The following is a 23,704-nucleotide window of genomic DNA, read 5'->3' on the forward strand; positions in this document are numbered from 1 at the left end:
GGGGCTGGGGGCACACAGTGTACCATTGACACATGTACCTCCCAGATAGCAAATATGACATGAAGCTCCTATTTGTGTAATTCTGTTTCCTATTGCATCTCTCACTAATGAATGTCACGGATACCAGGCAGTCCAAAAAACAAATTACCTCCTGTGTTAGGGAGTACTGCTGCTGCTAAGTCACTTCAGTCGTGTCCGACTCTGTGCGACCCCATAGATGGCAGCCCACCAGGCTCTGCTATCCCTGGGATTCTCCAGGCAAGAACACTGGAGTGGGTTGCCATTTCCTTCTCCAATGCAGGAAAGTGAAAAGTGAAAGTGAAGTCGCTCAGTCGTGTCTGACTCTTAGCGACCCCATGGACTGCAGCCTACCAGGCTCCTCTGTCCATAGGATTTTCCAGGCAAGAGTACTGGAGTGGGGTGCCATCGCTTTCTCCTGTTAGAGAGTACAATATGTCTCATTTCAGTGCTTTATGGTGTTCACAAATACATGCTGACACAATCAGCCTCAACACCAGCCTGTAATTTTCCGTGGTGTGTGATGTGTCAAGAGCAAATGCTGTCAGTTAGGGGATTGAAAACCACAGAAAGGACATTGGAGGTTTGCAGGAAACTAAACAAGTTTTCTAAAATGGAAAGTAGATTATGATGATCTAGTATTGAGTTTGCACCCTCTGTTGCAAAAAAGTGTTGGGAAAAAGTTAATGGATTGTAGCTCAGAGAAAGTTTCAGATGCAGTGCTTTAGGAAAAGAGGGGTGAAACCCTCCAAGCATTATCTTACTCTTTCATTCATCAAACATCTGCAGGTCACTCACTTTTGAGAACACTCTGTACTTGGTGCCAGGGAAGCAGTGATGAACAGTGGGGAGGAGACACTGCTTTCATGGGCTCACATTCTAGGGAAGAGAGAATTGCAGTTTTGTTTGTTCATGATGCAAAGAATTAATGCAACTGTCACTGATTTAGATTGCGGGTAAGTGATGGCTCATGGAAAAAGCAAGAGAGTTCCAGAAAAACATCTATTTCTGCTTTATTGACTATGCCAAAGCCATTGACTGTGTGGATCACAATAAACTGGAAAATTCTGAAAGAGATGGGAATATCAAACCACCTGACCTGCCTCTTGAGAAATCTGTATGTAGATCAGGAAGCCACAATTAGAACTGGACATGGAACAACAGACTGGTTCCAAATAGGAAAAGGAGTACGTCAAGACTGTATATTGTCACCCTGCTTATTTAACTTATATTCAGAGTACATCATGAGAAACGCTGGGCTGGAAGAAGCACAAGCTGGAATCAAGATTGCCGGGAGAAATATCAATAACCTCAGATATGCAGATGACACCACCCTTATGGCAGAAAGTGAAGAGGAACTAAAAAGCCTCTTGATGAAAGTGAAAGAGGAGAGTGAAAAAGTTGGCTTAAAGCTCAACATTCAGAAAACGAAAATCATGGCATCTGGTCCCATCACTTCATGGGAAATAGATGGGGAAACAGTGGAAACAGTGTCAGACTTTATTTTTTTGGGCTCCAAAATCACTGCAGATGGTGATTGCAGCCATGGAATTAAAAGACACTCCTTGGAAGGAAAGTTATGACCAACCTAGATAGCATATTAAAAAGCAGAGACATTGCTTTGCCCACAAAAGTCTGTCTAGTCAAGGCTATGGTTTTTCCAGTGGTCATGTATGGATGTGAGAGTTGGACTGAAGAAAGCTGAGCACTGAAGAATTGATGCTTTTGAACTGTGGTGTTGGAGAAGACTCTTGGGAGTCCCTTGGACTACAGGGAGATCCAACCAGTCCATTCTGAAGGAGATCAGCCCTGGGTGTTTGTTGGAAGGACTGATGCTGAGGCTGAAACTCCAGTACTTTGGCCTCCTCACGTGAATAGTTGACTCTGATGCTGGGAGGGGTTGGGGGCAGGAGAAGAAGGGGACGACAGAGGGTGAGATGGCTGGATGGCATCACCGACTTGATGGACGTGAGTTTGAGTGAACTCCGGGAGATGGTGATGGACAGGGAGGCCTGGCGTGGTGTGATTCATGGGGTCAGAAAGAGTTGGACATGACTGAGCAACTGAACTGAACTGAAGTGATGGCTGCTCTGAGGGAGAGATATATGAGCAAAGATGGAGGTGATGAAAAAGAATCCATTGAACAGGGATCAGAAGGGAAGAGGAGACACGGTGGTAACAATTTTGTTGTGTTTAGGGAACTGAGGGGGTGAGATGAGGTTAGAGGGAACAGCAGGGGCTGGTTTCCATAGAACTTTATACAGAGGCTGTGTTATTACATGGAATCATGGATGGTCTTAAGCTGGAGATGATGTATTAAGAGGTGTTTCCATCTGCATGGTAGAGAGTGGGAGGTAGTGGGGGTAGGGGAGAGGAGGCTCATGGACTTGGGGGCTGCTGCAAGAGGTGAGTAGAGGTGGAAAGAAGTAAGACCAACTCAGAATACATTTTACAGAGTCTGTAGGACCCTCTGATGAACTGGATATAAGAAGTGAGGGGAAAAAGAGGAATCAAGAATGGAGCCTAGACCTGGAGCTTACACTGTTGGGGGGGAATGATGGCTCCATCTTACCGAGACAGGGTAAACTGGGGAAGGAGCAAGTTCAGGGTGGTAGGAAATCAAGAATTCTATCTAGGCTAGGATAAGCACGCAATACACACGAAACATACACATGGTGGTATCATGCAGCCAGTGGGACCTAAGATTCTGGCATTCTGGGAAAATGAGGGCTGGAGATGTACATTTGGGTAGCTGCTCTATCAGTGAGGGTCCTGGCAAGAAACAAATGACATGCTTAAATGAGAAAAGGGAGACAAGTTTTATAAAGGGACCATGTAAAGCTATGGGGACAGAGTTAAGGAAAACTAGCAAGGGATGACAAAGCACCCCAGAGCTCACAACAGACAGGAGCCTCTCTTAGCCCTGGATCTGCAGACTCAAAGGAGGGCTGTCAGAACGTGGAAAGGTTGCAGCGTAGGAGACACTGCTGGCAGGAGCTGGGTCCTTCAGTAAAGGAATCTCATCACTGCCAACTCCTACCACTGTTCACCCTCCAGTCTCCTGCCGGCCCCTCCCACTGGCCAAACACAACAGGAAACCCGAGGACAAGGAGACCCTAAGGCCAGCTTTGCAGAATGCAGATCTGGTCTTGATGATGGATGGGGCAGGGTCACCAACTGGAGAAGGGGGTGGGGTGAGGAGGAGAGGGAGTGGTGAGAGAGTTGACAGGGAGGAGGAGGTGCGAGGCAGGGGATCCCGAGAAGTGTGGAAAGGCCCCTGGCATGCACAACCGTGGATTTAAAGCGAAATCAGTTGGTACAGAGGTGTGTTCCTTTCCCCAGCAAGGCTCAGCTGCTTGAGTACAGGTGTACGGAACGGCAGGGCTTTGCCAGGTGAGCATGGAAGGCAGAGATGGGTGGGGAAGTGCAGAGACGTGCCTCTTAGCAAGAATCAGCTGGAGCTTAGATACTCTGCCCTCGGTTGGGGGGAGTGCATCTCCAGGTCACCACAGGCCCCTCCACCCCCATTTCACTCATTAAGTTTACATGTCTGGCCCTTTGCATATTTCATTTTCAGAATCCAGCTTTAATTCATGAAATAATCATACTTTACCTTTTTAGTCATCTATTCAGACCCATCATTGTCTCACTATCTCTTTAGTGGAGGTGTGTTAAGACCTTGGGCCCTGGCACTTGACTGTGTGAGTTCCAATCCGGGCTCTGCTACTCTTCTCTTTGTGACGTTGGGCAGGCTACTTAACCTCTCTGTGCTTCAGTTTCCTCATCTGTAATTCAGAGATAATAATCATATCTCTTTCAAAGGATTGTTTGAGAATCAAATATGTTAATGTGTTAATGCTTATAACATGCTTAAAACAGCTCCTGGGCTATAATCTGTGCTCTATAAATGCATTTTTGTTACAATTATTATGTGTAGAAACATCAAATGGGGGAGAAAATGTCCAAGGGAAGTGAAAGAAAAATTGCTTCCTCCTTTCCTGTCCTTCCCCTTTCAAGGCAAGTCATCTCTGATTGGATTCTTAGCCACACTGTTACTCAGCCAAGCAATCAGCTACCTTTTGTTTTTTGCAAGATGGTTGAGAACTGGCATTTTAACCAGTGGCTTAGCTGCTAAGGTAGAAAGACCTTTGGGCTTGACTTTAGAAGTCCTGGAATTGGCTAAGGTCTAGACAGGATGACTTTAGGCAGATCATGACAACCTCCTCGATTTACAGATGAAGACACTGAGTTCCAGGGACTTCGGCTACAAGATCTACACAATCTCTTCCAGATCCCAAAGCCTTAAAGTTGGTTTCCAGCCAGTGCCAAACATAAATGAAGTCCTATGAAAAACAAAAAGGAACCGAGAATAACATGGTCAAGAAATGTGTTTATTTCTTTATAGTCTAGGTCAAGGAAAGACCATGTTTATCCTTGGCATTCAGTTGCATGTTGAGAGTGATGAAGGTGGTGAGCCAGAAATTTTGTTAGTCTCTTTATTCAGAAGGTTGTTCTGGTGAATTTTATCACTATCACAGTACCCACGCCCCTCCCCAGTACTGAAAGGATACCCGCCCCCAGTGCTGTTTTTCCAGGCTCTGTACATTTTAAACAGTGCTCCAGTGACCTTGCTTTGTCTCATCCAGAATATCTCCAACACAGCCAGTGCACCTTGTAATCACGTATTGACACTTGAGTCATCTGAGGGGATTTTCTTGTTGATTGCTGCCTGTGGGTCACCTTTCCACCCAAGTTTAGTCTTCTACCCTAACCCTATAACACCCTCTGCCCAACCCATCCCTGGGGTCAAATGAACTGTGCTCCTTAGTAAGAAGAAAACCTTCACTGATGTAGTATTCTCAGGTCCGGAGAGTGTGGGAGTGGGTCCGGCCTGTTTGGGAGTAAATATGGGCTATGAAATCCCAGAAGGAATTTGACAGAGGAGAATGTGCTTTCAAGTATCAGTGACAAGGCTGATATTTTTATTTGACTGAGGAATGTCATCCTTGTGCCCTTTTAATACCTATTTTATCAGACCATGAGGATGTCAGGGATGTATTTAACCTCCCACCGAGGGCCCAGAGCTGGTTGCCCAAGTGTTCTGATGAGTAGCATTGAGGGCTGTTCTCCAAAATGAAAGCGGGGAGGGCAGACGTGGTGTGTCACGTCAGCAAACCCTCTCCCAGCTCCTTTTCAAATAAAAGTTTATGAAAAGAAGCACTAACTCAAATTGCAGAACCCTGTGTTTGAAGTAAATGGTCTTGCAACAAACATTTCCGTCTATGAATGTCTAAACCTTTCAGAAGATTAAAGGAAATTAGTGCTGGCGTGTTTCATTAATTTGGCACCATGGTGGAGGAAATGTGGTCCTCATTTCACTTGGGTGGATTATGAAATGTGTCAGTTTTTCCATTCTCTCTCTCCAGGGCATTTTTTTACTGCAAGGCCTGTCATGATGACATCACGGATCCCAAAAGGATAAAAAAATGCGGCTGCAAACGGCGTAAGTAGTGTTTCTTTCCCCCTCCCCTCCCTCTCTCCTTCCTCTTTTCCCCCAGTTCATTTCCCTTCTCCTTTTCTTTTTAAAGAAACACTAAACATCAAGAGGGTTCTTGAATATGTTTATGTTTCACCCCACAGTTTAAAGAGACATGAAATAAATGCTTGTCCTCACTTGATCAGAGCAGAGGATGGAAAATCGCCACCATCAACACCTCGGTGTGAGCCTCACGCCTGATCCCCACTTCTTGACTCTAAAGGGATGCCTAGGTAGCTGTGTCCATCAAACACAGTAAATGCAGTCTATGTTTGAGATGGAGGGCAGCCGAGGCCCTGGAGGAGGGAGTGTTTTCGCCTGGTGATTTTCAGTGGACTAGGGGCTGTCAAGTGTAAAGGTGGCTGTGCTAGGGCTGAAGGAAACTGAGTCTGAGGGTTTGGGAGCTGACTCTCTTTGCACTTGGGATCCTTGCTGGATTGGTTACCAGAGGTCAGAGTTTTCAGCTGTGATACCTTCAGACTGGCCTAAGGGAAGAACTTGGTCATCCCCAGTGGACTTTATATACCATTGCCTAGTGACCAAACCTCAAACACCATTGCTCTTTGGGCTGGATTAGGTTGGGCTCAATAGCTGCTGGCCTATCTTGTCTCAAACTCCTTACAAAGCAGCCAGTGGGACTTTGAGGAGGATATGTTAAATCAGGAATGGTGGATGGTGAACTCTTGACCTAAAGCACTAGGACGTCAAGCAAAGCTTGCAGTCATTACATTGCATTGTTTAATAGAAGTTGTTCACAACCCTGGAGAAAACAGCAACAGTGATTCCTTCCTTCCCGTGGTGTTTTTAATGTTTCCAGAGCTCTTGAGCTCTTTAAGATCATTATTATCTTTAATCTTCAGCATAACCTTGCAGTTGTCAGCGAGTATTATTAATCCCATTTTACAGAAGGAGGAAAGTGAGGCTCCAAGTTTAGTGGGAGGATGAGATTGATGAGATCACACAAATCACACAGATAGCGGTTCAGGCTCACCTGAAGACCTCTCTTGATGCTGTTCCCTAGTCTTTTTTGTAAGAGAGAAGGGCAGGGTGAGTGATCTTGGATTTGAAGAGTAAGAACCCAATGATAAAAGATCACCCCATAAAATGGTTTTTCACAAGCACACACATGGGCTTGTGTCAGTCTTGTGGCAAATGCTTAGGGCTGACTCCCAAGCTTGGGGCAGCTTCGGTCCACTGACTTAACACGTGATCTCCTTTACCCATCTCTGACACCTCACCATGCAGAGTATCCATACCTCTAACTTCTTGGGGCCTAAGAATGCTCTAATTCTGGCAGCCTACCAGGAAGAGCATCTAAAATCCTGTAAAGACACAGAAGAAACTCACTTCTCATCCAGTTCCCCACACTCCATAACTCAAAAGGCCCTTCTCACTGGGCAGTACATCCACTTGGCTCAGCTCAGTTGGTTGGAAACATGGAAACACAGCTCAGTTGACCAGGCATCGCCTGGATCACTTCCATCAGAAGGAACACAACATCCCAAGGCAGAAGTACATTGGAGAGAAACAAGTATGATAAGATGAACCCTTGTCAGAAAACCCTTGTAGTGGAGGGGTTTGGGGAATGCAGGAGAGTATTAATGCCAATAACCTTTGACCAGATACTTGCCAGAGAATCTGGCCCCATGGGATATCAGTGAAATGGCAAGGCGCCTTTCACTTGTTGGTCAGTCATTCACATGTGTTTGAGTGCCTTCTTTGTGCAAGGCACTGTTCTTGGTGCCAGGGAAGGAGCAGTGAGTAAGATAGTTCCTGCCCTCCTGGAGTCTTCACTCTAGTGAATGGAGATAAGCAGTGAGCATAGAAATAATTAAATACCTTCAGAGAGAGACAAGTGCTTTGAAGAGAGAGGAGACTGCCTGAGAGTGTGAGGGATCTTGTAGGGGATGCTGCTTTAGCCAGAAAGGTCTGGAAGGCATTCTTTGGGAAATGATGCTGAAGCTGAGATCCAGTCCAGGTAAACAGCATGGGCAGAGGCAGGGATAAGTTGGTGGTGTTTGAGCAAAGGCAGGAAGGCCAATGAGGCTGGTGGGGTCGGGGAGAGGTTGATAGGAGATGAGGTCAGGCAGGGGCCATGGGAAGAAACTTGGGTTTTAGTCCTATAATAAATACAGCCATTGCAAGAGTTTAAGCAAGTTAATGATATCATCAATTCTTGTTTTAAAGAATCTCCCTGGTGACTAGACAGAGAACAGGCTCTAGGGAGCCGAGAATGGAAATGGCAGGGAATGACTCCTGCTTGGATGCCGACTCCTGCTTGGATGCTGACATGTTCCTCACTGGGCACTGGTGTGGAACCCAGCAGTCAGGTTTTTAAGTCCCTGGAAATGAGGGTTTGGCCTCTAGGATATTTTTCCATCTTGATTCCAGGCAAGCAAGCAGCAGCTGACTTTAGCTTCATCCTGGAGAGAGAGGGACATAATTGTTTGAAATAATCCTACTCTCATTACCTTTAGCATTGGTTCAGCTAGTGAATCGAATGGTCTCCCATCCTACAGGGCAGCACAGACTGCTACACAAGGACTGTCCCTGCAGAGCCAAGCAGTGAGATAGGGCCTCGCTCCCTCTCTGTGCACCCTTCTCCCCTCTAAGGCCTCATGGAGGCCTTCGGCTGTGAGGCTAATGCTTGATAACAGTCAGAACTGTCCACATACCAATCTTCCTCATTAAAAGGCCATAGCAGCCTGTGTTACAGAGGGTGGGATGCAGACGCATATGTGTGCAGGGTGGTTAGAATAAAATGAGTGATTAAACTTGAACTTCCCTGGGCGTGCTGGGCAGGTTAGGAGATTGGGGAAGATAGATTAGGGTTGCAAAGAAACTTTTATTAGAAAGAGCTAGAAGTGTTAATAATGCATGCAAGTTGGGGTGGTTTCCTGCCTTTGAGCACACATTGGCTGTAACCCTAAGTTGGAGAGGGCAGCAGACCCACGCTCCATTGTCCAAACCTGGTAGGCCTAGTATTAATAATTCATCCTGGAATGATATGTCTCTGGGAGGGCAGAGCTGATGGCATCCCTGGATTTTCTTGTTTTCTAACCCTCCCTTCCCAACCTCGCTTTTCCCTTTCTAAATCTCCCCACCCCATCCCCACCGTCCCCATTCACTTTCATTCAGTCTTAAACGTCTTATGTCATACTACCTGGAGAAATATTGAGTGTGGACACTCTGTTTCTGGAAATTCTGTAGTAGTATAGTTTAACTTTTGCATTTTTTTCCCATTTTTTCATAGTTCTCCATCCAGGAAGAGTCAAATTCAGCTGTCTGGCCAAGGAGCAAGTTCTCAGAATCCGCTATTTACTCATTTTCTTTTTCTGTGTAACAAATCTGGTCTAATGATTTCCTTTTTTCTCCCCCAGCTTCTAAAAGTTTGCCAAAAGGTGGACTCCTAGGGGACAAGTCATGTTCTAAATTGCTGTGTTTTGAAGGAATTTTCTTTAACTTCTAATCATTGACATATTTTTGATTTATTTTTTTTCTCATTGCTGCCTTGGAATACGGCCCCTACTCTATTTTAACTGCACACTGGTAGTGATATATTGTGAGTAAAACGGGTTCCCAGCAGCCCAGAGTCCAGTTCCCCCTGTCTTTCTCTAGAAGAGATACTTCTTTTATTTTCTGTACAGTTGCAGTTTCTTTTTTCTTTTGGTATTCATGTTGCATGTAGCAGTAACATCATGCCCCAACTTGGTCTGCAGAGTAGCCTGGAGCTGGAGAACCCTGCGAGCAGGGAACCCCTCTCTGTTCATCCACCTCCCACCCCCTCCATTGCCCCCCACCCCACCCCCCCGCCCCCTCCCTGCCAACCTCTTGCCAGCTTCTGGCATTGTCTTATTTTTCCACTTGAAAATAAGACCTTGACAACAGTGTTTCTCTTGAAGGCCTTGTCTCAGGGACCTTGAGGGGACACTGAGTCGGCTGAGGTAATTACCACTAGCTCTAGAAGCCTCGTCAATTGGGGGTCATGTCATGCTTGCCTTTGATAAATTATACTTGGTCTCCTTTACTATTAAGTTGAATTCCTATCCTGAAGGAAACACATATGCTGCATATATATCTCCATGTTGTGATATAGATATGATATGTACCAGTACTTTATATGTAAAAATGTACATTTTTATATATAAGCATAGAGATATATAGAGAGTGATATATTTATTACACCATACGTGCCTCTCTACATGAGTAAGTGCTTGAGAGAGAATTAACTGGACACCCAACTTTGGGACTGTAAGTACCTAAATTGCCTTATTGGAGACAAGTATTTCCATAGTGGTAATTATTTTCTATAGTCTGTGAAGTACCTTTGCTTTAAAATAAAATTTCTCCCTCAGCAATACCCACTAGGACATACCTAGTTCCTGTATACCTAGACATCTTGCAAGATCTGCTTACTTGTTTAAGGCAGAAAGGGATGGCTCAAAGAGTATGTTCCATTTTATTAATGCGCTGTGTAGAAGCCTGGATGAGTAAATGTAAGTCTTTGAACCTTAAGTTACTCAAAGAATTGGACCTTCTCTCCCAGCAAGATGTGGCAGTTGATGATGACCTTTCAGGCCAGTGTTTCCGTGTGTGCCTTCGCACAGTGCTGCTTTCCATGGCACCAGCAACAAGCATCCATCTTTACTCATGTACAAGAGACCCAACCTATAGACCAGTTCAGTACAGCAGCCCTGGAATGTGGAGGAGATGTTTCTGTACCCGGTTCTCTCTTACTCCTTTGCAGAAGAAGAAGAAAGTTGGTCATCTGGTTTGGGCTAGTCATTGGAGGATATGGGATACTCTGTGTACGAACAAAACAAAAGTGACCTTCAATTTGGGGCAAAATTCTGCCAGAATTGGCTCCGTGGCTCCCTTTATCTACAGAATATCTTGAAAAATGGCTTGAGGACATGGACGGCTTTCCTTCCTGCCAAGCTGCCTACAGTATCTAGTGGAGGGAAACCATGGTGTCAGTCCACAAACAACTCTAGTGCCAGATTCTTCTGTCTTTTCCAGGCATTCAGGGCAGGATCACCCTACTAGCTCAGTGTGCTCTTTGCTGCCATCATTAACCAGCTTTTTAGTTCCCTTCTTTCCATTCCTGGAAAACTACCTGGAAAGGTCTTTCTCCTCCCTCCAGAAGCTGGTTGGAGAATTTCACCAAGTGAAGACATCATTCCCCGTTTATAGGACTTGAAAGAATGCTCTCGAATTCCCATCGTTCCATCACACAAATGCCTCCTTCTTACACCTCAGTGGACTTTTTCTTCCACGGATATTTTGACTTAAAATTTTAGTTGCTGCCAAGCATACGAAGAACAGCTCTAGAGTTTCGCCTTCAGCAAATAATCCATCCTTCATTGGACTGATTTTAAACATGAAGTTACAATCTGATTGAAGAGCAGGGTTTTGTTGTTTTGTTTTTTCTTCCACTCCAGTCTTGCCTCGAATTGCTCCATTTGAAACCTACAGTATTTTTTCCCAGCAGTTGGAAAACTCCACCTGAGCCTTTCAGTTGAGCACTGCTTTTCCTGCCCCTTCCAGCCCACCCTGGAAATTAAGATTCTACAATTGGAAATTGGCTGACAATTTGGTTGCTGATTCAGGAGGCAGATGGTGTGAGAACGGGATGGAGTCCAACTCCCTCTTCCATTCCAAGCTTGGCTCTGAAGGGCTAACCAGCAGAGAACCTGAACTTGACAACTGACTGTCAGCTTGACACAAGGAAAGAGCAGTAACCGAGCTAATCTACAGCAGCCCTTTCTCTACAGGTTTCCTTCTGTATGATCGAGACCTTTGCATGTATAGGAAAAGTTGTCCAAGAGTATGTCTGAGAAATCTTCCAGTTTTCAACACTTGAGTAAACAGCTTTGATGATGTCCATGAGGAAAATGCTTTTGTCTCTAAAAATAGCACTAGGAAGTCATAATGGAAGTCTTGGATGAATGTGCCCTTCATCGTGGTGAAGGAAAGGACATAAAAGCTTTTTCTCAAACTGTAAAACTGCTAGGACAAAGTTCTTAGAGGAGAAAGGTGAGACCTAGGGTCTAATTCTTGGCAACCACATAACCTCTTTGAATCTGTGGCAGTAGTCCAAGAAGAAGAACCTTATGATGTGGGCCAAAGAGAAAACAGTCTCCAGGGGCTTATATTTCTCTACTTTCCCAGAGTTAAGCCAGCCGATGGGGACAATTAATTGAGCATAAAGTTCCCAGAGCGCTGAAATGGAATGACATGCAGCCGCATCATGGACACCTCTCCGCAACACTCTTGTCTGTTCCCTGTCTCAAGAAGCTGTAGCAGGGCTCTAAGGAGACCCAACCAGCCAGTGCCGAAGCGGGCCTGCTCTATGGGCCATGACTGCACAGCCTATGCAAGCTGCCACTTTTGACCACTCTAGGACCCTGTCCTGGAACCTCTCTCACTTCCATCCTGGCTCTTCCTTGAAAATCTTCTGTGGCTTGGCAGAAGCCGTTGAGTTGAAATGACACTGCAGGATTCGGTTCTTAGAGGCGCGCCGCATCTTCACCCAGCTTGTTCGGGTGGTCTGTTAACTAGCTGCTCTTCCACACAGATCCACTAGATGTCCTCACAGGTCTACTTAGCGTTACCATTGAGACCCTGTGGAAAACTCCCTTTTCTGAGGATGGAGACTGGGGAAGAGACCATTAGGTGACTAGATAAAAAAAGAAAATCAGCAAACACCAAAGGAGAGAGGGCACTCTATGTGGCCAGGGAGTCGATAGGAAACTTAACTTCTGTTTTAAATAAATACTGAAACTTTCACAATTGCCCTTTGAAACCTAACCTTGGGAGTTTTAAGTGGCACTCTGATATCTGAAATTAACCTTCGAACCTACATCAGCTCTAAAAGAGGAAACAGTCATGGAGACATGGAAATAAAACACACCAGTTAATTCTGAACAGCCTCAATTCACTAAAACAAAAATAAAGGATTGGGAAGCAGAGAGAGAGAGTCGAGGAGGATGAGGAAGGTGTTTTCTAAAGTTGGAGATCCATGACTTAATTTTGATAGAGTTTTATTTTACGACTTGAAAGTATAATTTTACACACAGAGTATCTACTTCTCCTGGAACGGCTACTACCGGAGAGATGCATCCTCATCCATTTTTAGTTAAAGAGCCTGTTTGTGACTCATAACATGGTCCAGTGGAAGGTTCTTCCTGGCTGGGACATAACATCCTTCAAGCTCGATGAATCACAATCACCAGAAGGAGGTCAGAATGGGCCTTACCTTTTAAGAAAGTGGACCCAGAAGTATATAGGTGAAGACACCCGATGGGGGATGAGTGAAAATGGACTATTTCAGAAGTAAAGCAAAATGCCAACCTCCTAATTGGTGGTCTAGACGCTGTAATTCACAAAGGTCTATCAGCGTGTGGCGCTCAATCATTTTTAACTGTTTTTGTCTTGTCTTTCAGCCTCTCATTGATCATTCTCGCTGATTTTGTGTGTGTGTGGTGGTGCTTGTTTGTCTCCTGAGATTTCTCTTTTGGATTTGGTGTGACTGTAAAACTGATGACTGGGAAGGAATGACAAGAAATAGCATGTTTTCTTTCTTATGCATATGCTGCTTTGGAATGTGAGTGCTGACAATTAACATTTAATCTTCTTATAGCAAAAGTGGTTTGTTTTTTTTTTTTTCCTTTTTGCTGCTTTGATTACCAGTTTCAGCCTGTTCCTGCATGCTAACACTATGAAATTTTAGAACAATGCATGGTCTCCAGAAGAGCCAACAGTAACAATTGCAAACAGTCCCCAAGAGGCACTGATTTGAAGTTTGTGTTTCCTCCTGAACTCTTATCAAGTAGGAGGTTTCAATCACCCATTATGATGGGTTTACCCCTGACAAAACCATTTCAAAAGTTATTCCATCCCCTCCGCCCTCCCCTTGTCCTTAAAGACAGTGTACATATAAGAACTTTTTTTCCCTATAAATGTGTCAGAGTCTATTACTGTGTATGAACCCAAAATGGCAGTATGAAAACGAAAACCAGGCACTGTTGCTAATGAGAAGCATAGCATTTCAGAGTTTGATGGGCTTCTCTTCTGCTACAGCATTTGATTAAAATTTTTTTTCAAAACAATTTATCTACAGCGAAACAAAAAATCATCTTCGTTTCCCTCCTCTGTGTAAATAACAAGTCAATATTTCCAGTAAAAGAACTGAGAAGGAAAAAACAAGCAAGTGGTCTGTGAGCGGGGCACCGGATCTGGATACATTTAAAATAACTTGATTTTCATGTCTTCCACCGAAGACTGTTTTCCCTTTCTCAACTTCAACAACTGCTGTTTGGGGTGTCTGGGCAATCATACCGTGCCTTCTAAATTCTTCTGATTCAAATGCTATAGTGGAATTTTTTCTTTTTTTCTTTGTAAAAGCTAAGCTCAGGAATGACGCATCGAACAGGGCTGGGGCTGCATGGTGATGACCTGAACAACTGGCTAGCTAGGATGCTAACAGAACCTGTCGCTAGAAGTGTGAGCCAAGATCACGGGAATGGAGTTGCTGCTGAAGAGATCTCTCATTCATCTCCCTCAGTGCCTGTTCCTCACAATCATAACGTTCCCCCTGCTTGACAAATAGACTGGATGGCAAGTCATAAAGGTCTTAGAACAGGACTTGACCCATTGGAGAGATTTAAACCTCTCTTCCTGGTGACGGTAACATTCAAAGAGGGCAAAACCACTAGCCATATTTTAAAGTAAGTGTGCAACCATTTCTCCACTAAGGAAAAAAAAATGGGGTAAAAATGACTTTCAAAATGAAAGGTATGGGCACAGGGAATAACACCTCTCCAGTCGAGCTGACTATTTGGCTGTGATGCTTGGAATAAACATGAATTCTTCTCCCATCTTGTGAGAGGAGCAGGCAGGCATGTGCTAAGGACAAGTCATGATGTTTGCCTGCTGTAGCATCAAAATGAGGTACAGAAGCTTCTCGTTGTACTGAAATCTAAATTGGCTTGAAGGGTAGAGGTGAAGCGCCTTGAGAACTATAACAGTGGGGTCCAACAAGTTTTGTGGATTAGCACGCAAGTTGGATTCCCAGGCAGTGCCGAACCTAGGATAGTAGCTTAAGACAAGTTCTGTCTCATGCAGATCTCAGTAAGATATTTTACGTGGGATCTATTCTCTCACCTCATGTTTTGTAATTTCTCATCTATGCTAGCCAATATTTTCTGTTTAGGAAAAAATTATTGTTAACCAATAACCCTATAGCTTTCTGAATTTTTGGTGGGTGGGGAGAGAAAAGCAGATGCAATTTTCATTCTCTGAGCTGTAAGCAGAAAATACACCCATGAGTAGCTTAGTGCATTCCAACAGACCAACGTCTCATATGCTTTTGGTGATTTCTTATTTGTGAAATGCTTTTAATGTCAAATATGCAGCGTTCGCCTCGAGTAGCTGCATTTCTTACATGGACAGATTTGGATATTTGTTCTGTCAAGAGTAAATTTAAATTCCTATAGGCATCATGTAAATTCACTCTGGGGAAGTTCAACAGAGGCATCCTCAGATTCGATATTAACATGTAATCGTTTCACATCTAATTTGATGAAAGCTTGTCCCGGCCTCTGCCTAATGCCCAGAAATGGATGGAAATTAGAAAGCCTACATATTAGATATTCTTGCATCTTGCAAAAAAAAAAAAACATTTATTGTACCCAATAAGGAATTAATTGATTGGCTGTGTGTATATTTTGTCCTCCTGTATTCATCTTGCCAGGGGAAAAAAATGTTGGTAGCGTTTTTGCTGTCTCTAACATGTGCTGCTTCTTATCCAACAACACTATGGTCATCAGCCATGCCCTTCCTGTGGTCACTTGCTTTACATAGGGGAGAAAAATAATACGCAGCAGCCTTGGAGGACTCTACAGGCCACTGATACTTTCTCTGCTCTTTTCTATGTACAACCAAACTGTTACCAACAGTCTCTCTGCATTTTACTTTTTCTGGGTCAAGACTGTTAATGTGAACTAAGACCTGTGTTCAATCCCTTCAGCTCCCTTCCAGCTGCCTCGCTGTGTGTGACTTTGCCATTAACTACCGCTCTTCCTCTCCTCCCATCCGACCCCTGTGGTTATAGCCAAGATGTCCATCTACAAGAGAATGAGACGGGCATGTTGTTTTGATTGCGGACGTTCTGAGCGTGACTGCTCGTGCATGTCAGGCCGTGTGCGTGGTAACGTGGACACCCTTGAGAGAGCCTTCCCACTTTCTTCTCTCTCTGTTAGTGATTGCTCCACCACTTTCCGTGCCTGTAAGTTCAACCCCAACACACAGAGTCCCACGTCTGTGCTGTCCGTGGTGTCATCCCTGTCTCGTGTTGTGCCCCGTGGCGCTGTGTTCCCTCCTGCTGTGTGTGGTGACGTGTCGCCCTCTGTGCTGGGGAGGCTTCCCTCCCTGTTCTGTGAACTTGCGTTTCTTGTAAGAGCGTGCAGGCTGTGATATTATAATCCAGTGACATTATTCCTCTCTCCTTTAAAGAAATTAGTGTGACAGCACATCAGATGCTGAATTGATACAGAGATGCATGGAAATGCATGCCTTACTCTTTGGGGAAAGGCGTTAGACACTGGATTGGGTTGAAAGAACGTAGGAAAACGATGTAGAGAGAACAAGCCAACTCTGGCATAAAAGTGCTTTTAGTGAGCTTAGATACTTTCCAAAATACAACAGGGTTTCCATGCAGATGGGTTTTTTATTTTTTTCCTTTACAGTGTCTCCCTAACTTGTATCTCATTCCTCTAGTACCGGATTGCCTCCTAATGCTCTGAAAAAGAATATTCTGAATCTGTCAACCCTTACAGGCTGGTAGACTCTAGAGTTTTTTCTCCCACTGATGATTCATTCAAAGGATCAGTCCATTATTAACTGCGCTTTTCCCCAGTTTAACTAAGCTGTCTTGTCACAATGGTGATTCTGAATCACAGCAAGAATCATAAGCCAAGAATCTGCCTGGTTTCCTTGTGTCCATTGTGCAGTCCCTGGGGTCAGTCTTTGCCCCCCGCAAGCTCAGAAGTGTTACAGAGTCTCTCGTGGTCTTGTAGTGGTAGTTGGCATGTCTGAGCCTCACCACACCCCCATTCCTTGCCTTCAGCATAGACTTTGCTAGTGTTTTACTGAAACAGTTCATAGGTGATATTACTGAAAGTTCCAGCTTATTCACTGAGGGTCCTATTATAAGGGCAGGGGAGGTTGTGGTTTGCGTGAGGACTTGGATACCTTCAAGGGTGGCTGTCACCTTATTTGGTAGCATGAAAAGTAGAAGCCGATCCTTCCATCTGTGTTCATCACTTCCTCTTGGAAGCACCTGCCATATTTGTTGGTAACCATATTATCCATTATTTTTTCTTCTAAGGGCCCAGAGCTGGTTCAACTAAATTTTCACCAGCAGCAGTTACTTCATACTGGCACCGGTGGGGGGGCAGGGGGGGCGGTGGGGGAAGAGCAGTTCGCTCTTGAGAATTTATCTCCATGCGAAGTTAGCTGGCTTACACGCTAGTGTTGAAGGTGAGTCCAGCATGATGTGCTTGTATGGCTGTGGCCCATGGGGTGTCCTGGGCCGAGGGAGCCCTCATTCCACTGTATGCCTCGGCGTGTGGCAAGCCCGCTGCTGATATTTGAACTCACAGTTGAGGTCTGAGATGTTATTTGTGCTGGGAGCAGTCTTAGTGGCCTTTGAAAAAGTCTGATCTAGGACCAGAAAATCACCATTGTCTCTGGTCTGTGACTCACTGCTCCTTCACAACAGTGCCAAGGGATAGGATTAATTGTTTTTACAGTGACACTGAATAGATGTAGTATGAGAGGGATTTTGGACTGTCCCGATCACAGGGGCCTAACATCCTCAAAAGGAAATTTCCTTTGAAATCTTCAGATGCCACAGTATGTGGCCTTACTCCATTCTTCTCATCATAGAACTCTCACTCCAGTTCATATGACACCACCGCAGTGAACTGGGACACAACCATGCGAGGAACCTGTTTGTCTGTGATGTGTGGCAGGACACCAGGTTCAAAGACAGGAGCTGGGCAGGAGGGGTAGTGGAGGGGTGAGCTCTAATGAGCTCCAGTTTGACCACGTCTCTTTGATTGATGGCAGCAAATGTAAGCACCAGCCCCCTTGGTTACCCGCCTAAGGCACAACTTCTATTTTGAAGTAACCACCGAGCTCTAAAACCTTGGCCAGAGATCTAGTGGAGAAAAGGAAGGAGCCCCTCAGGCTCTAAACTCAGGCCTGTGGTCATGTCTTGGCACTGGCCGCCTCTACCAATCACAGCAATCTATGTCCCCTGCTTGAGGCCCATGATGCCTCATATGTGCAATTTCCATCTTATGCAGGCAAAACCATAATTGGGGGGATTTCTCAGCTCTGCAATTTAATCCAAATATTGATGGCGACCAGGAGAAGAATTAAGGGTGGGATTGTCCCAAGTACTCAGAAACATCCCGGGCACGAGATTGTTGTCTTTCTACGCATCCAGCATCAGCGCCACTATTGCGAATGTGGTGCTCTGGGCTGTATGTCGAAGGCGTAACTGGTACTGACAGCTCAGGGGGGCAGTTTGCCTCCTCTGTTTCATCAGCCTCCCCGCCGTCGTCACTCCGTCAAACAAAAGCAGATTTCATCCATCCCTGTGTGAGTCCACTCACCTTTGACCATTAATAATAAGTTAGAAAAATCCATTCCAATTTGAGCCCCTCCATGGGCCTACGTAAGCCCTTCTTCTCCAATTAAAGGATGTCTATGTCTATGCAGAATTCCACTGGCAGAGCTCCAATCGCAATCCCCGGCCTCCCCTAGCTGGTGGTGGGGTTGGGTGGTGCCCATTGGACAGGGCTGGTTGCCTCAAAAAGCAGTGGTGAGAGTGGGCTTTTCATTAAATATGAACAGATGTGAGACGTAGAGGGTTTGACAATTAGAAATGGCAGCAGAAGGGCCCTTGCATCAAAGTGAGGTCAGATGGGCAGATCAGATTACTTCTCTTACATTCTTTAGTTGTTCTGAAAATCATCTTGAATTAGTGTCAGCAGAACCATGATGGGTTTTGCCCTTTGTCTTTTATGCCGGGGCTGTATTGTTTCCCAAGACAGTCATTAAAGGTCATTATACTATTATGGAGCTTGCTTTGGTCGCAGTTTCCTAGTTGAGCCGGTGTATTTTGGAGACTCGCTGATTCGCTCTCTTTTGCCTTTCCTCTACCTCTTTACTTTTTTTTTTTTTCTTATAAGGGGAAAGATTTCTGTTTTCAAGGGACATTAAATTGAAACGCAAAGTCCCATTATGTGTTTTCTGAAGTGGGAAAAGAAGTAGCCAGTTCCCAGAGGAGCAGCGATATATTAAAAGTGTTCACACAGTTTTAGAAATCTGCCTCCTAACAGCAGGGCCTGCCTGCTCCGCGGACCTCTCCTTGGAGGTGTGGCCCCTTACACATTCTCTGTGTTGTTAAGTCACATACTTTTCTCACAGATGTCTCCTCCTATTGAACTCGTGAGATGTCCGTGAACACTGTGCTGACAAAAAGATTTGCAGAGAAGGAAGAGTTCTTTACAAAAGACCTAACAAGCAATGTCAGAACAGTTAGACAAGGAGTGACCAGTAAGGACGCATCGCGAGACTATTCTATTTTTGGCAGGAATGAACCATGCAATATGGTGGGTTAGAATTGGTGTGCACCATTTTTGGATCATTCTGATTCTTTTTCTACTTTGCCTGATCCTAAAGAGAAGCACCAGCTATCTTAAAAGATGCTCAGATGGTATGGGCCCAAGATTTTTCACAAGTAGCTATGTTCTAGTACTCTCAAACATACGTATATATGTCTGACAGTATCCACACACACACATAAAAACAGATTGAAGTTCTAATCGGTTCCACTTCTCTTCCATATAATTTTGTAAAGCAGTGTCTTTTCTCTGTTTAGAATTTATTCTTGTTATTTCAGCCTTGCCTGATATCTGATTGTTAAGTCTAATAGAAAGGGGACAATCCAAATTATGATACAGTGACAATATAAGACCCTATTGATTCAGACCTGCTGAGGTCTGCCTGACATGGTACTGGCTTCAACCATCAGTAACCCTGGCATGAACAAATTAATCATGTGCTTGAAGAGAAATAGATCTTTAGACTTGCACTCAGAAATAGATTCAGCTAAAGCACATGTATGATCACTCACACTAGCCTTTCAATTTACTAAGAGTTTAAGCCTGCACAATTACATACACCCACTTGTGCATTGTTGTAGCTAATTTTAAATGGTGCACAACTTTTCTTTTGGGTGTAAATATAATACACGGAGGCATTCAACTCTAATGGTTTGGTCAAGAGAAGTCCAATACAATTAGGTTGACGGGAGAAATACCAAAATCAGTTTAGTGTAATCTTGAGTCTTGTGAGATAATAAACAAAAATCAGCTTATCCCAAGTAGCCTTTGGTTTGTGCAGGCAGAGAATTAATGTTGTCAGTAGAACTAAAGTCACTCGACTGCACTAATGACATTTTGAAGTATATAAAATCAGATACTAGGGCAGGGGTGCAAATAGCTCTAGAAGAGTGTCTGAAATAGGACACACTCGATGCTGACTGTCACCAATGCCTGTTCCAGGGAGATCTAATTTAATAAGCTGCCTTTAAAAATCAACAGCACATAATTATCTCAGTCCGTTTCTGTAGGTATAGTTTTGGGTGACTTCCTCAAGCTCCCCGATCCTAAATTTTGTTTATTTTACTCTGGACCTTGAAACCAAAGGCTCTTTTTTCCCACGACCACCATCAGCAGTAGAAAGAAAAAGGACAGTCAAAGCACACTCAGCCCAAATCAATCTAAATCATGGTTTGCCCCGTATTTTTTAAAACCCATTGATTCTGGGTCTGCAGTATCTCCCATTTATTCACACTTGTTGGTGGAATCTCTCCTCCTCCCTTATCCCTCTCTCCCTCCCCAGTGTCCGTTTACAGCTACAAATACTACAGCAACTTCTGGGTTCTGCCCTACCTCTTTAGGCTTGGCCCATGTGCCCTGATTTGGCCACTTGCACTTCATCACAGGAAGGGAAAAACAGGAAAGCAACTCAACCTGGGAAACCATGTAATCATTCCATGCATAATGGAGCTCAATGGGAATCTTAGGGCACTTTTGTTGGTAGAAGTCAAGACTGCAGAAGCCCACGTCTGTCCCTTGATTTTCTGGTAGCCACCCTGGTAACAGCAGGGTGACACAATATATTCTTTCCTACAGTGGTCAGCTCACTGTAAGACAGTTGGCACTTTGTAAGACAACCATCATGTTTGGGCAAAGTTTCCTTTGAAATGAACCCTTTTAATTGTCCATCTCTAATAGGAACATCTCCATACAAATCATGTTTTTATTTGTAATCAATAGCTGCTTTTTCTATTCTGACACAGGTCTAGAAGCAACTGACTTGCATTTGGGGACCATGATGTGCTCTCCTCTTTCTCTCAAAAATAGTGCCATCAAATTCTTCAAGATAAATGTGCTGTGAAGAAGCACCACATGTGGATGAAAGAGAAAGGGAACAGTAGGCAAACAGCAACCAAGCTTTTAAAAGAAATGCTTTGAAACAGAGCTGGAGACAGGAAGTAGAATGGCCAGATTGAGGAGAGGAGAGGGAGCTTTGTGTGGGACACCTTGCTTCCCAGGCGTATGATGCCTTAATAAGGGACTGGGCTCTTCAAGGACAAACCGGAAAAGGCATTGGCGTGGGTGCCACAAGGAAGCTAAACAGAAGTCCTTATGCAAGGTGACATGGAAATTATGTTTGCATTTTTATTTCGGGACAGTGGCCAGTTGTCACCATGCTTACCCTGACAGCTCCTACCACCAGGCAGTGGACTCTGCCTCTTACCTCCATGGTGGAGGGCAGATGTGGCCAGTTGGCTCGCCATCTCCCCCCTCCTCCCCTATCGCAGGCGACAGATGCCAGGGCCAGCCCGCCTTTCACTTGAGCTTTCTTGTCAAGGCTGTGCCTTGAGCCCAAATTCTGACCTTTACTGTATGAAATAAAGTCCTGATGAACAAGCAGAGGTTTGAATTAGAGCAGGCTTGGAGCAAATGTCAACTCCATCTCTGCCTCCCTCCTCCACCTGCACCAGGAGCCTGGATTAGACCCAGGCTGGAGTTTGCAGTGCCTTAGGCTTTTATGGGTCTGGGGAGACATGACTTATTAACAAAGAGTTATTAAATTTTTATCAATTTTACAACACAATGTAAATGCCTCCTATGAATCTACATTGTATTCATTATCATTTAAAACGTTAATTAAGTCAAAGTTGCATTTAATTTCTCTCTAAATGGGCCTCTGGGAAGAGGCTTTTAGAAACATCTGTGGGAGCGTGCGGCTCGTGGAGACAGGGAATCCCCCAGCCCACATTCAGGACAGCCCCTTGAGTTGATTGCTATCGCGTTTCTGTGGCTAATTTGTTGTGATGCGATGAGGCATTGTCTTGAATTAGCATCAGACCAAGGATGGTGTAAAGCCACTGGAGAGAGGCTTGCAGGGTGGCGGCCCGGGGTACACTGCATCCTCCCTGCAAATCCCATCCAGACGGAAATGAGCAGTTGATCTGAGCGCTCTGGTCTCAATCAGGCTTTGGGAACTTCTCCTCTCATATGGTGCCCATCATGGGAGCTGGATGCTTCCCTGATCTGAGATGGACGTTTGTCATCTGGCCCAACAGATTTAGGACCTTTGCCAGCATGCTTATAGGAAAGTTCTCAGCGTTTGGGATCTCTTTGATTTGTGTTTAAGCCTACAAGTGATGAAGCACAGAATGGCATAATGGCAACTGTTTTCAGAATAGAGTGGATGTAGAGAGTACAAACAGGTTATACTCATTGGTGAGGAGGGAAGAAGAGTGAGCAAATACTAAGATCTGCTGGAAAATCACTTTCCCCTTTTGAAGCAAGGTTGACACCTCTTCTCTTAGTGTATATTTCTTCCATCATCTAGGAACCAAGGCTTGTTTTTGTAGCAGTGCTGGGAAATGGCCAGTTGCTTAACTTGGATTCACATTAAGGCTAGCCTTAGTGTAATATCTACTCTCACTGTATATTTCAGTGATGTCTGTTTGTGACCCGTGGCCTGTAGCCCGCCAGGCTCCTTTGTCCATGGGATTCTCCAGACAAGAATACTGGAGTGGGCTGTCATGCCTGCCTCCAGGGAATCTTCTTGACCCAGGGATCGAACCCACATTTCTTATGTCACCTGCATTGGCAGGCAGGTTCTTTACCACTGAGCTGCCAGGGAGGCCCTTGCTATATGCAAGAGACTCTGCTAACACTGCAAGGGGGTATGTGTGTACATGTGTGTGTGTTGTTGTGAAGTTGAACAGCCATGTAGCATTTTCTGCATTGAAGGTGCTGTTCTGTGCCCTTTACAAATATTATTTAATCCTTACCATGAGGTAGTAATCTTTATTTTCAGCTGAAGCAACTGGAAACGAACACATCTATGCATTGACAGATGAGGCAACTGAGGCACAGAGAGGTTGAGAGACTTGCCAGGAGTCACACAGTGACTCAGTGCTGGGGCTAGATTTGAGGTCAGGCCGGATGGTTAGTTCTGCAGCCTGTGGAGCAGATTGACTTGCTGAAGAAGATGGATAGGCCGGTCTGTCTCCAAGGAAGGGGAAGAAACATGAGGATTCCAGTCCTGCAAGCTGGGGGTAGTGTGGAGATTGTTGTGAGAGAGGGAGGGCAGTGTAGGGGCCTGGAGGCCACCTCCTGTTGGTCAGCTGAGGAAAGGTTCCACAGGATGGACCAGTTCAGATGTGCTTCGGAGAATGGGAGGCAGAGTGTCATGCCTTGTAGCATGAGAGAGGGTGTGGCAGCAGAGGCTGTGGGCCGGCACCTCCTAACAGCTGGCCACCCCGTTTGGCTGGAGCTTGAGACCTGTGCCTGGGAGTGCCAGCAGAAGAGCCTTGAAGGGTGAGTTGTTGTTCAGTTGCTCAGTCGTGTCTGACTCTCTGTGACTCGATGGACTACAGCACGCTGGGGTTCCCTGTTCATCACTGTCTCCCAGAGTTTGCTCAGACTGATGTCCATTGAGTCGATGCTGCCATCTAGCCATCTCATCCTCTGTCACCTTCTTCTCCTC

The 23,704-nt window shown here is 44.9% G+C and overlaps 1 protein-coding gene across 13 annotated transcripts in view; it reads left to right on the forward strand.

The window, feature by feature from the left end:
- KCNMA1 (potassium calcium-activated channel subfamily M alpha 1) overlaps nt 1-23,704 on the forward strand; it is a 773,098-nt gene that overhangs the window by 615,478 nt on the left and 133,916 nt on the right. For 7 of the 13 annotated variants that reach the window (XM_040242343.1, XM_040242327.1, XM_040242328.1 and 4 more), the window contains exon 18: nt 5,445-5,521. In XM_040242343.1, coding sequence (XP_040098277.1) covers nt 5,445-5,521 — 77 coding nt within the window. Of the gene's footprint in view, nt 1-5,444; nt 5,522-9,107; nt 9,117-15,668; nt 15,843-23,704 lie in introns of all 13 variants that reach the window. The other 6 variants (XM_040242344.1, XM_040242341.1, XM_040242339.1 and 3 more) reach the window with 2 other exon arrangements.

Source organism: Oryx dammah, unplaced genomic scaffold (genome assembly GCF_014754425.2).
Source record: "Oryx dammah isolate SB20612 unplaced genomic scaffold, SCBI_Odam_1.1 HiC_scaffold_6, whole genome shotgun sequence".
Taxonomy (NCBI): Eukaryota; Metazoa; Chordata; class Mammalia; order Artiodactyla; family Bovidae; genus Oryx; species Oryx dammah.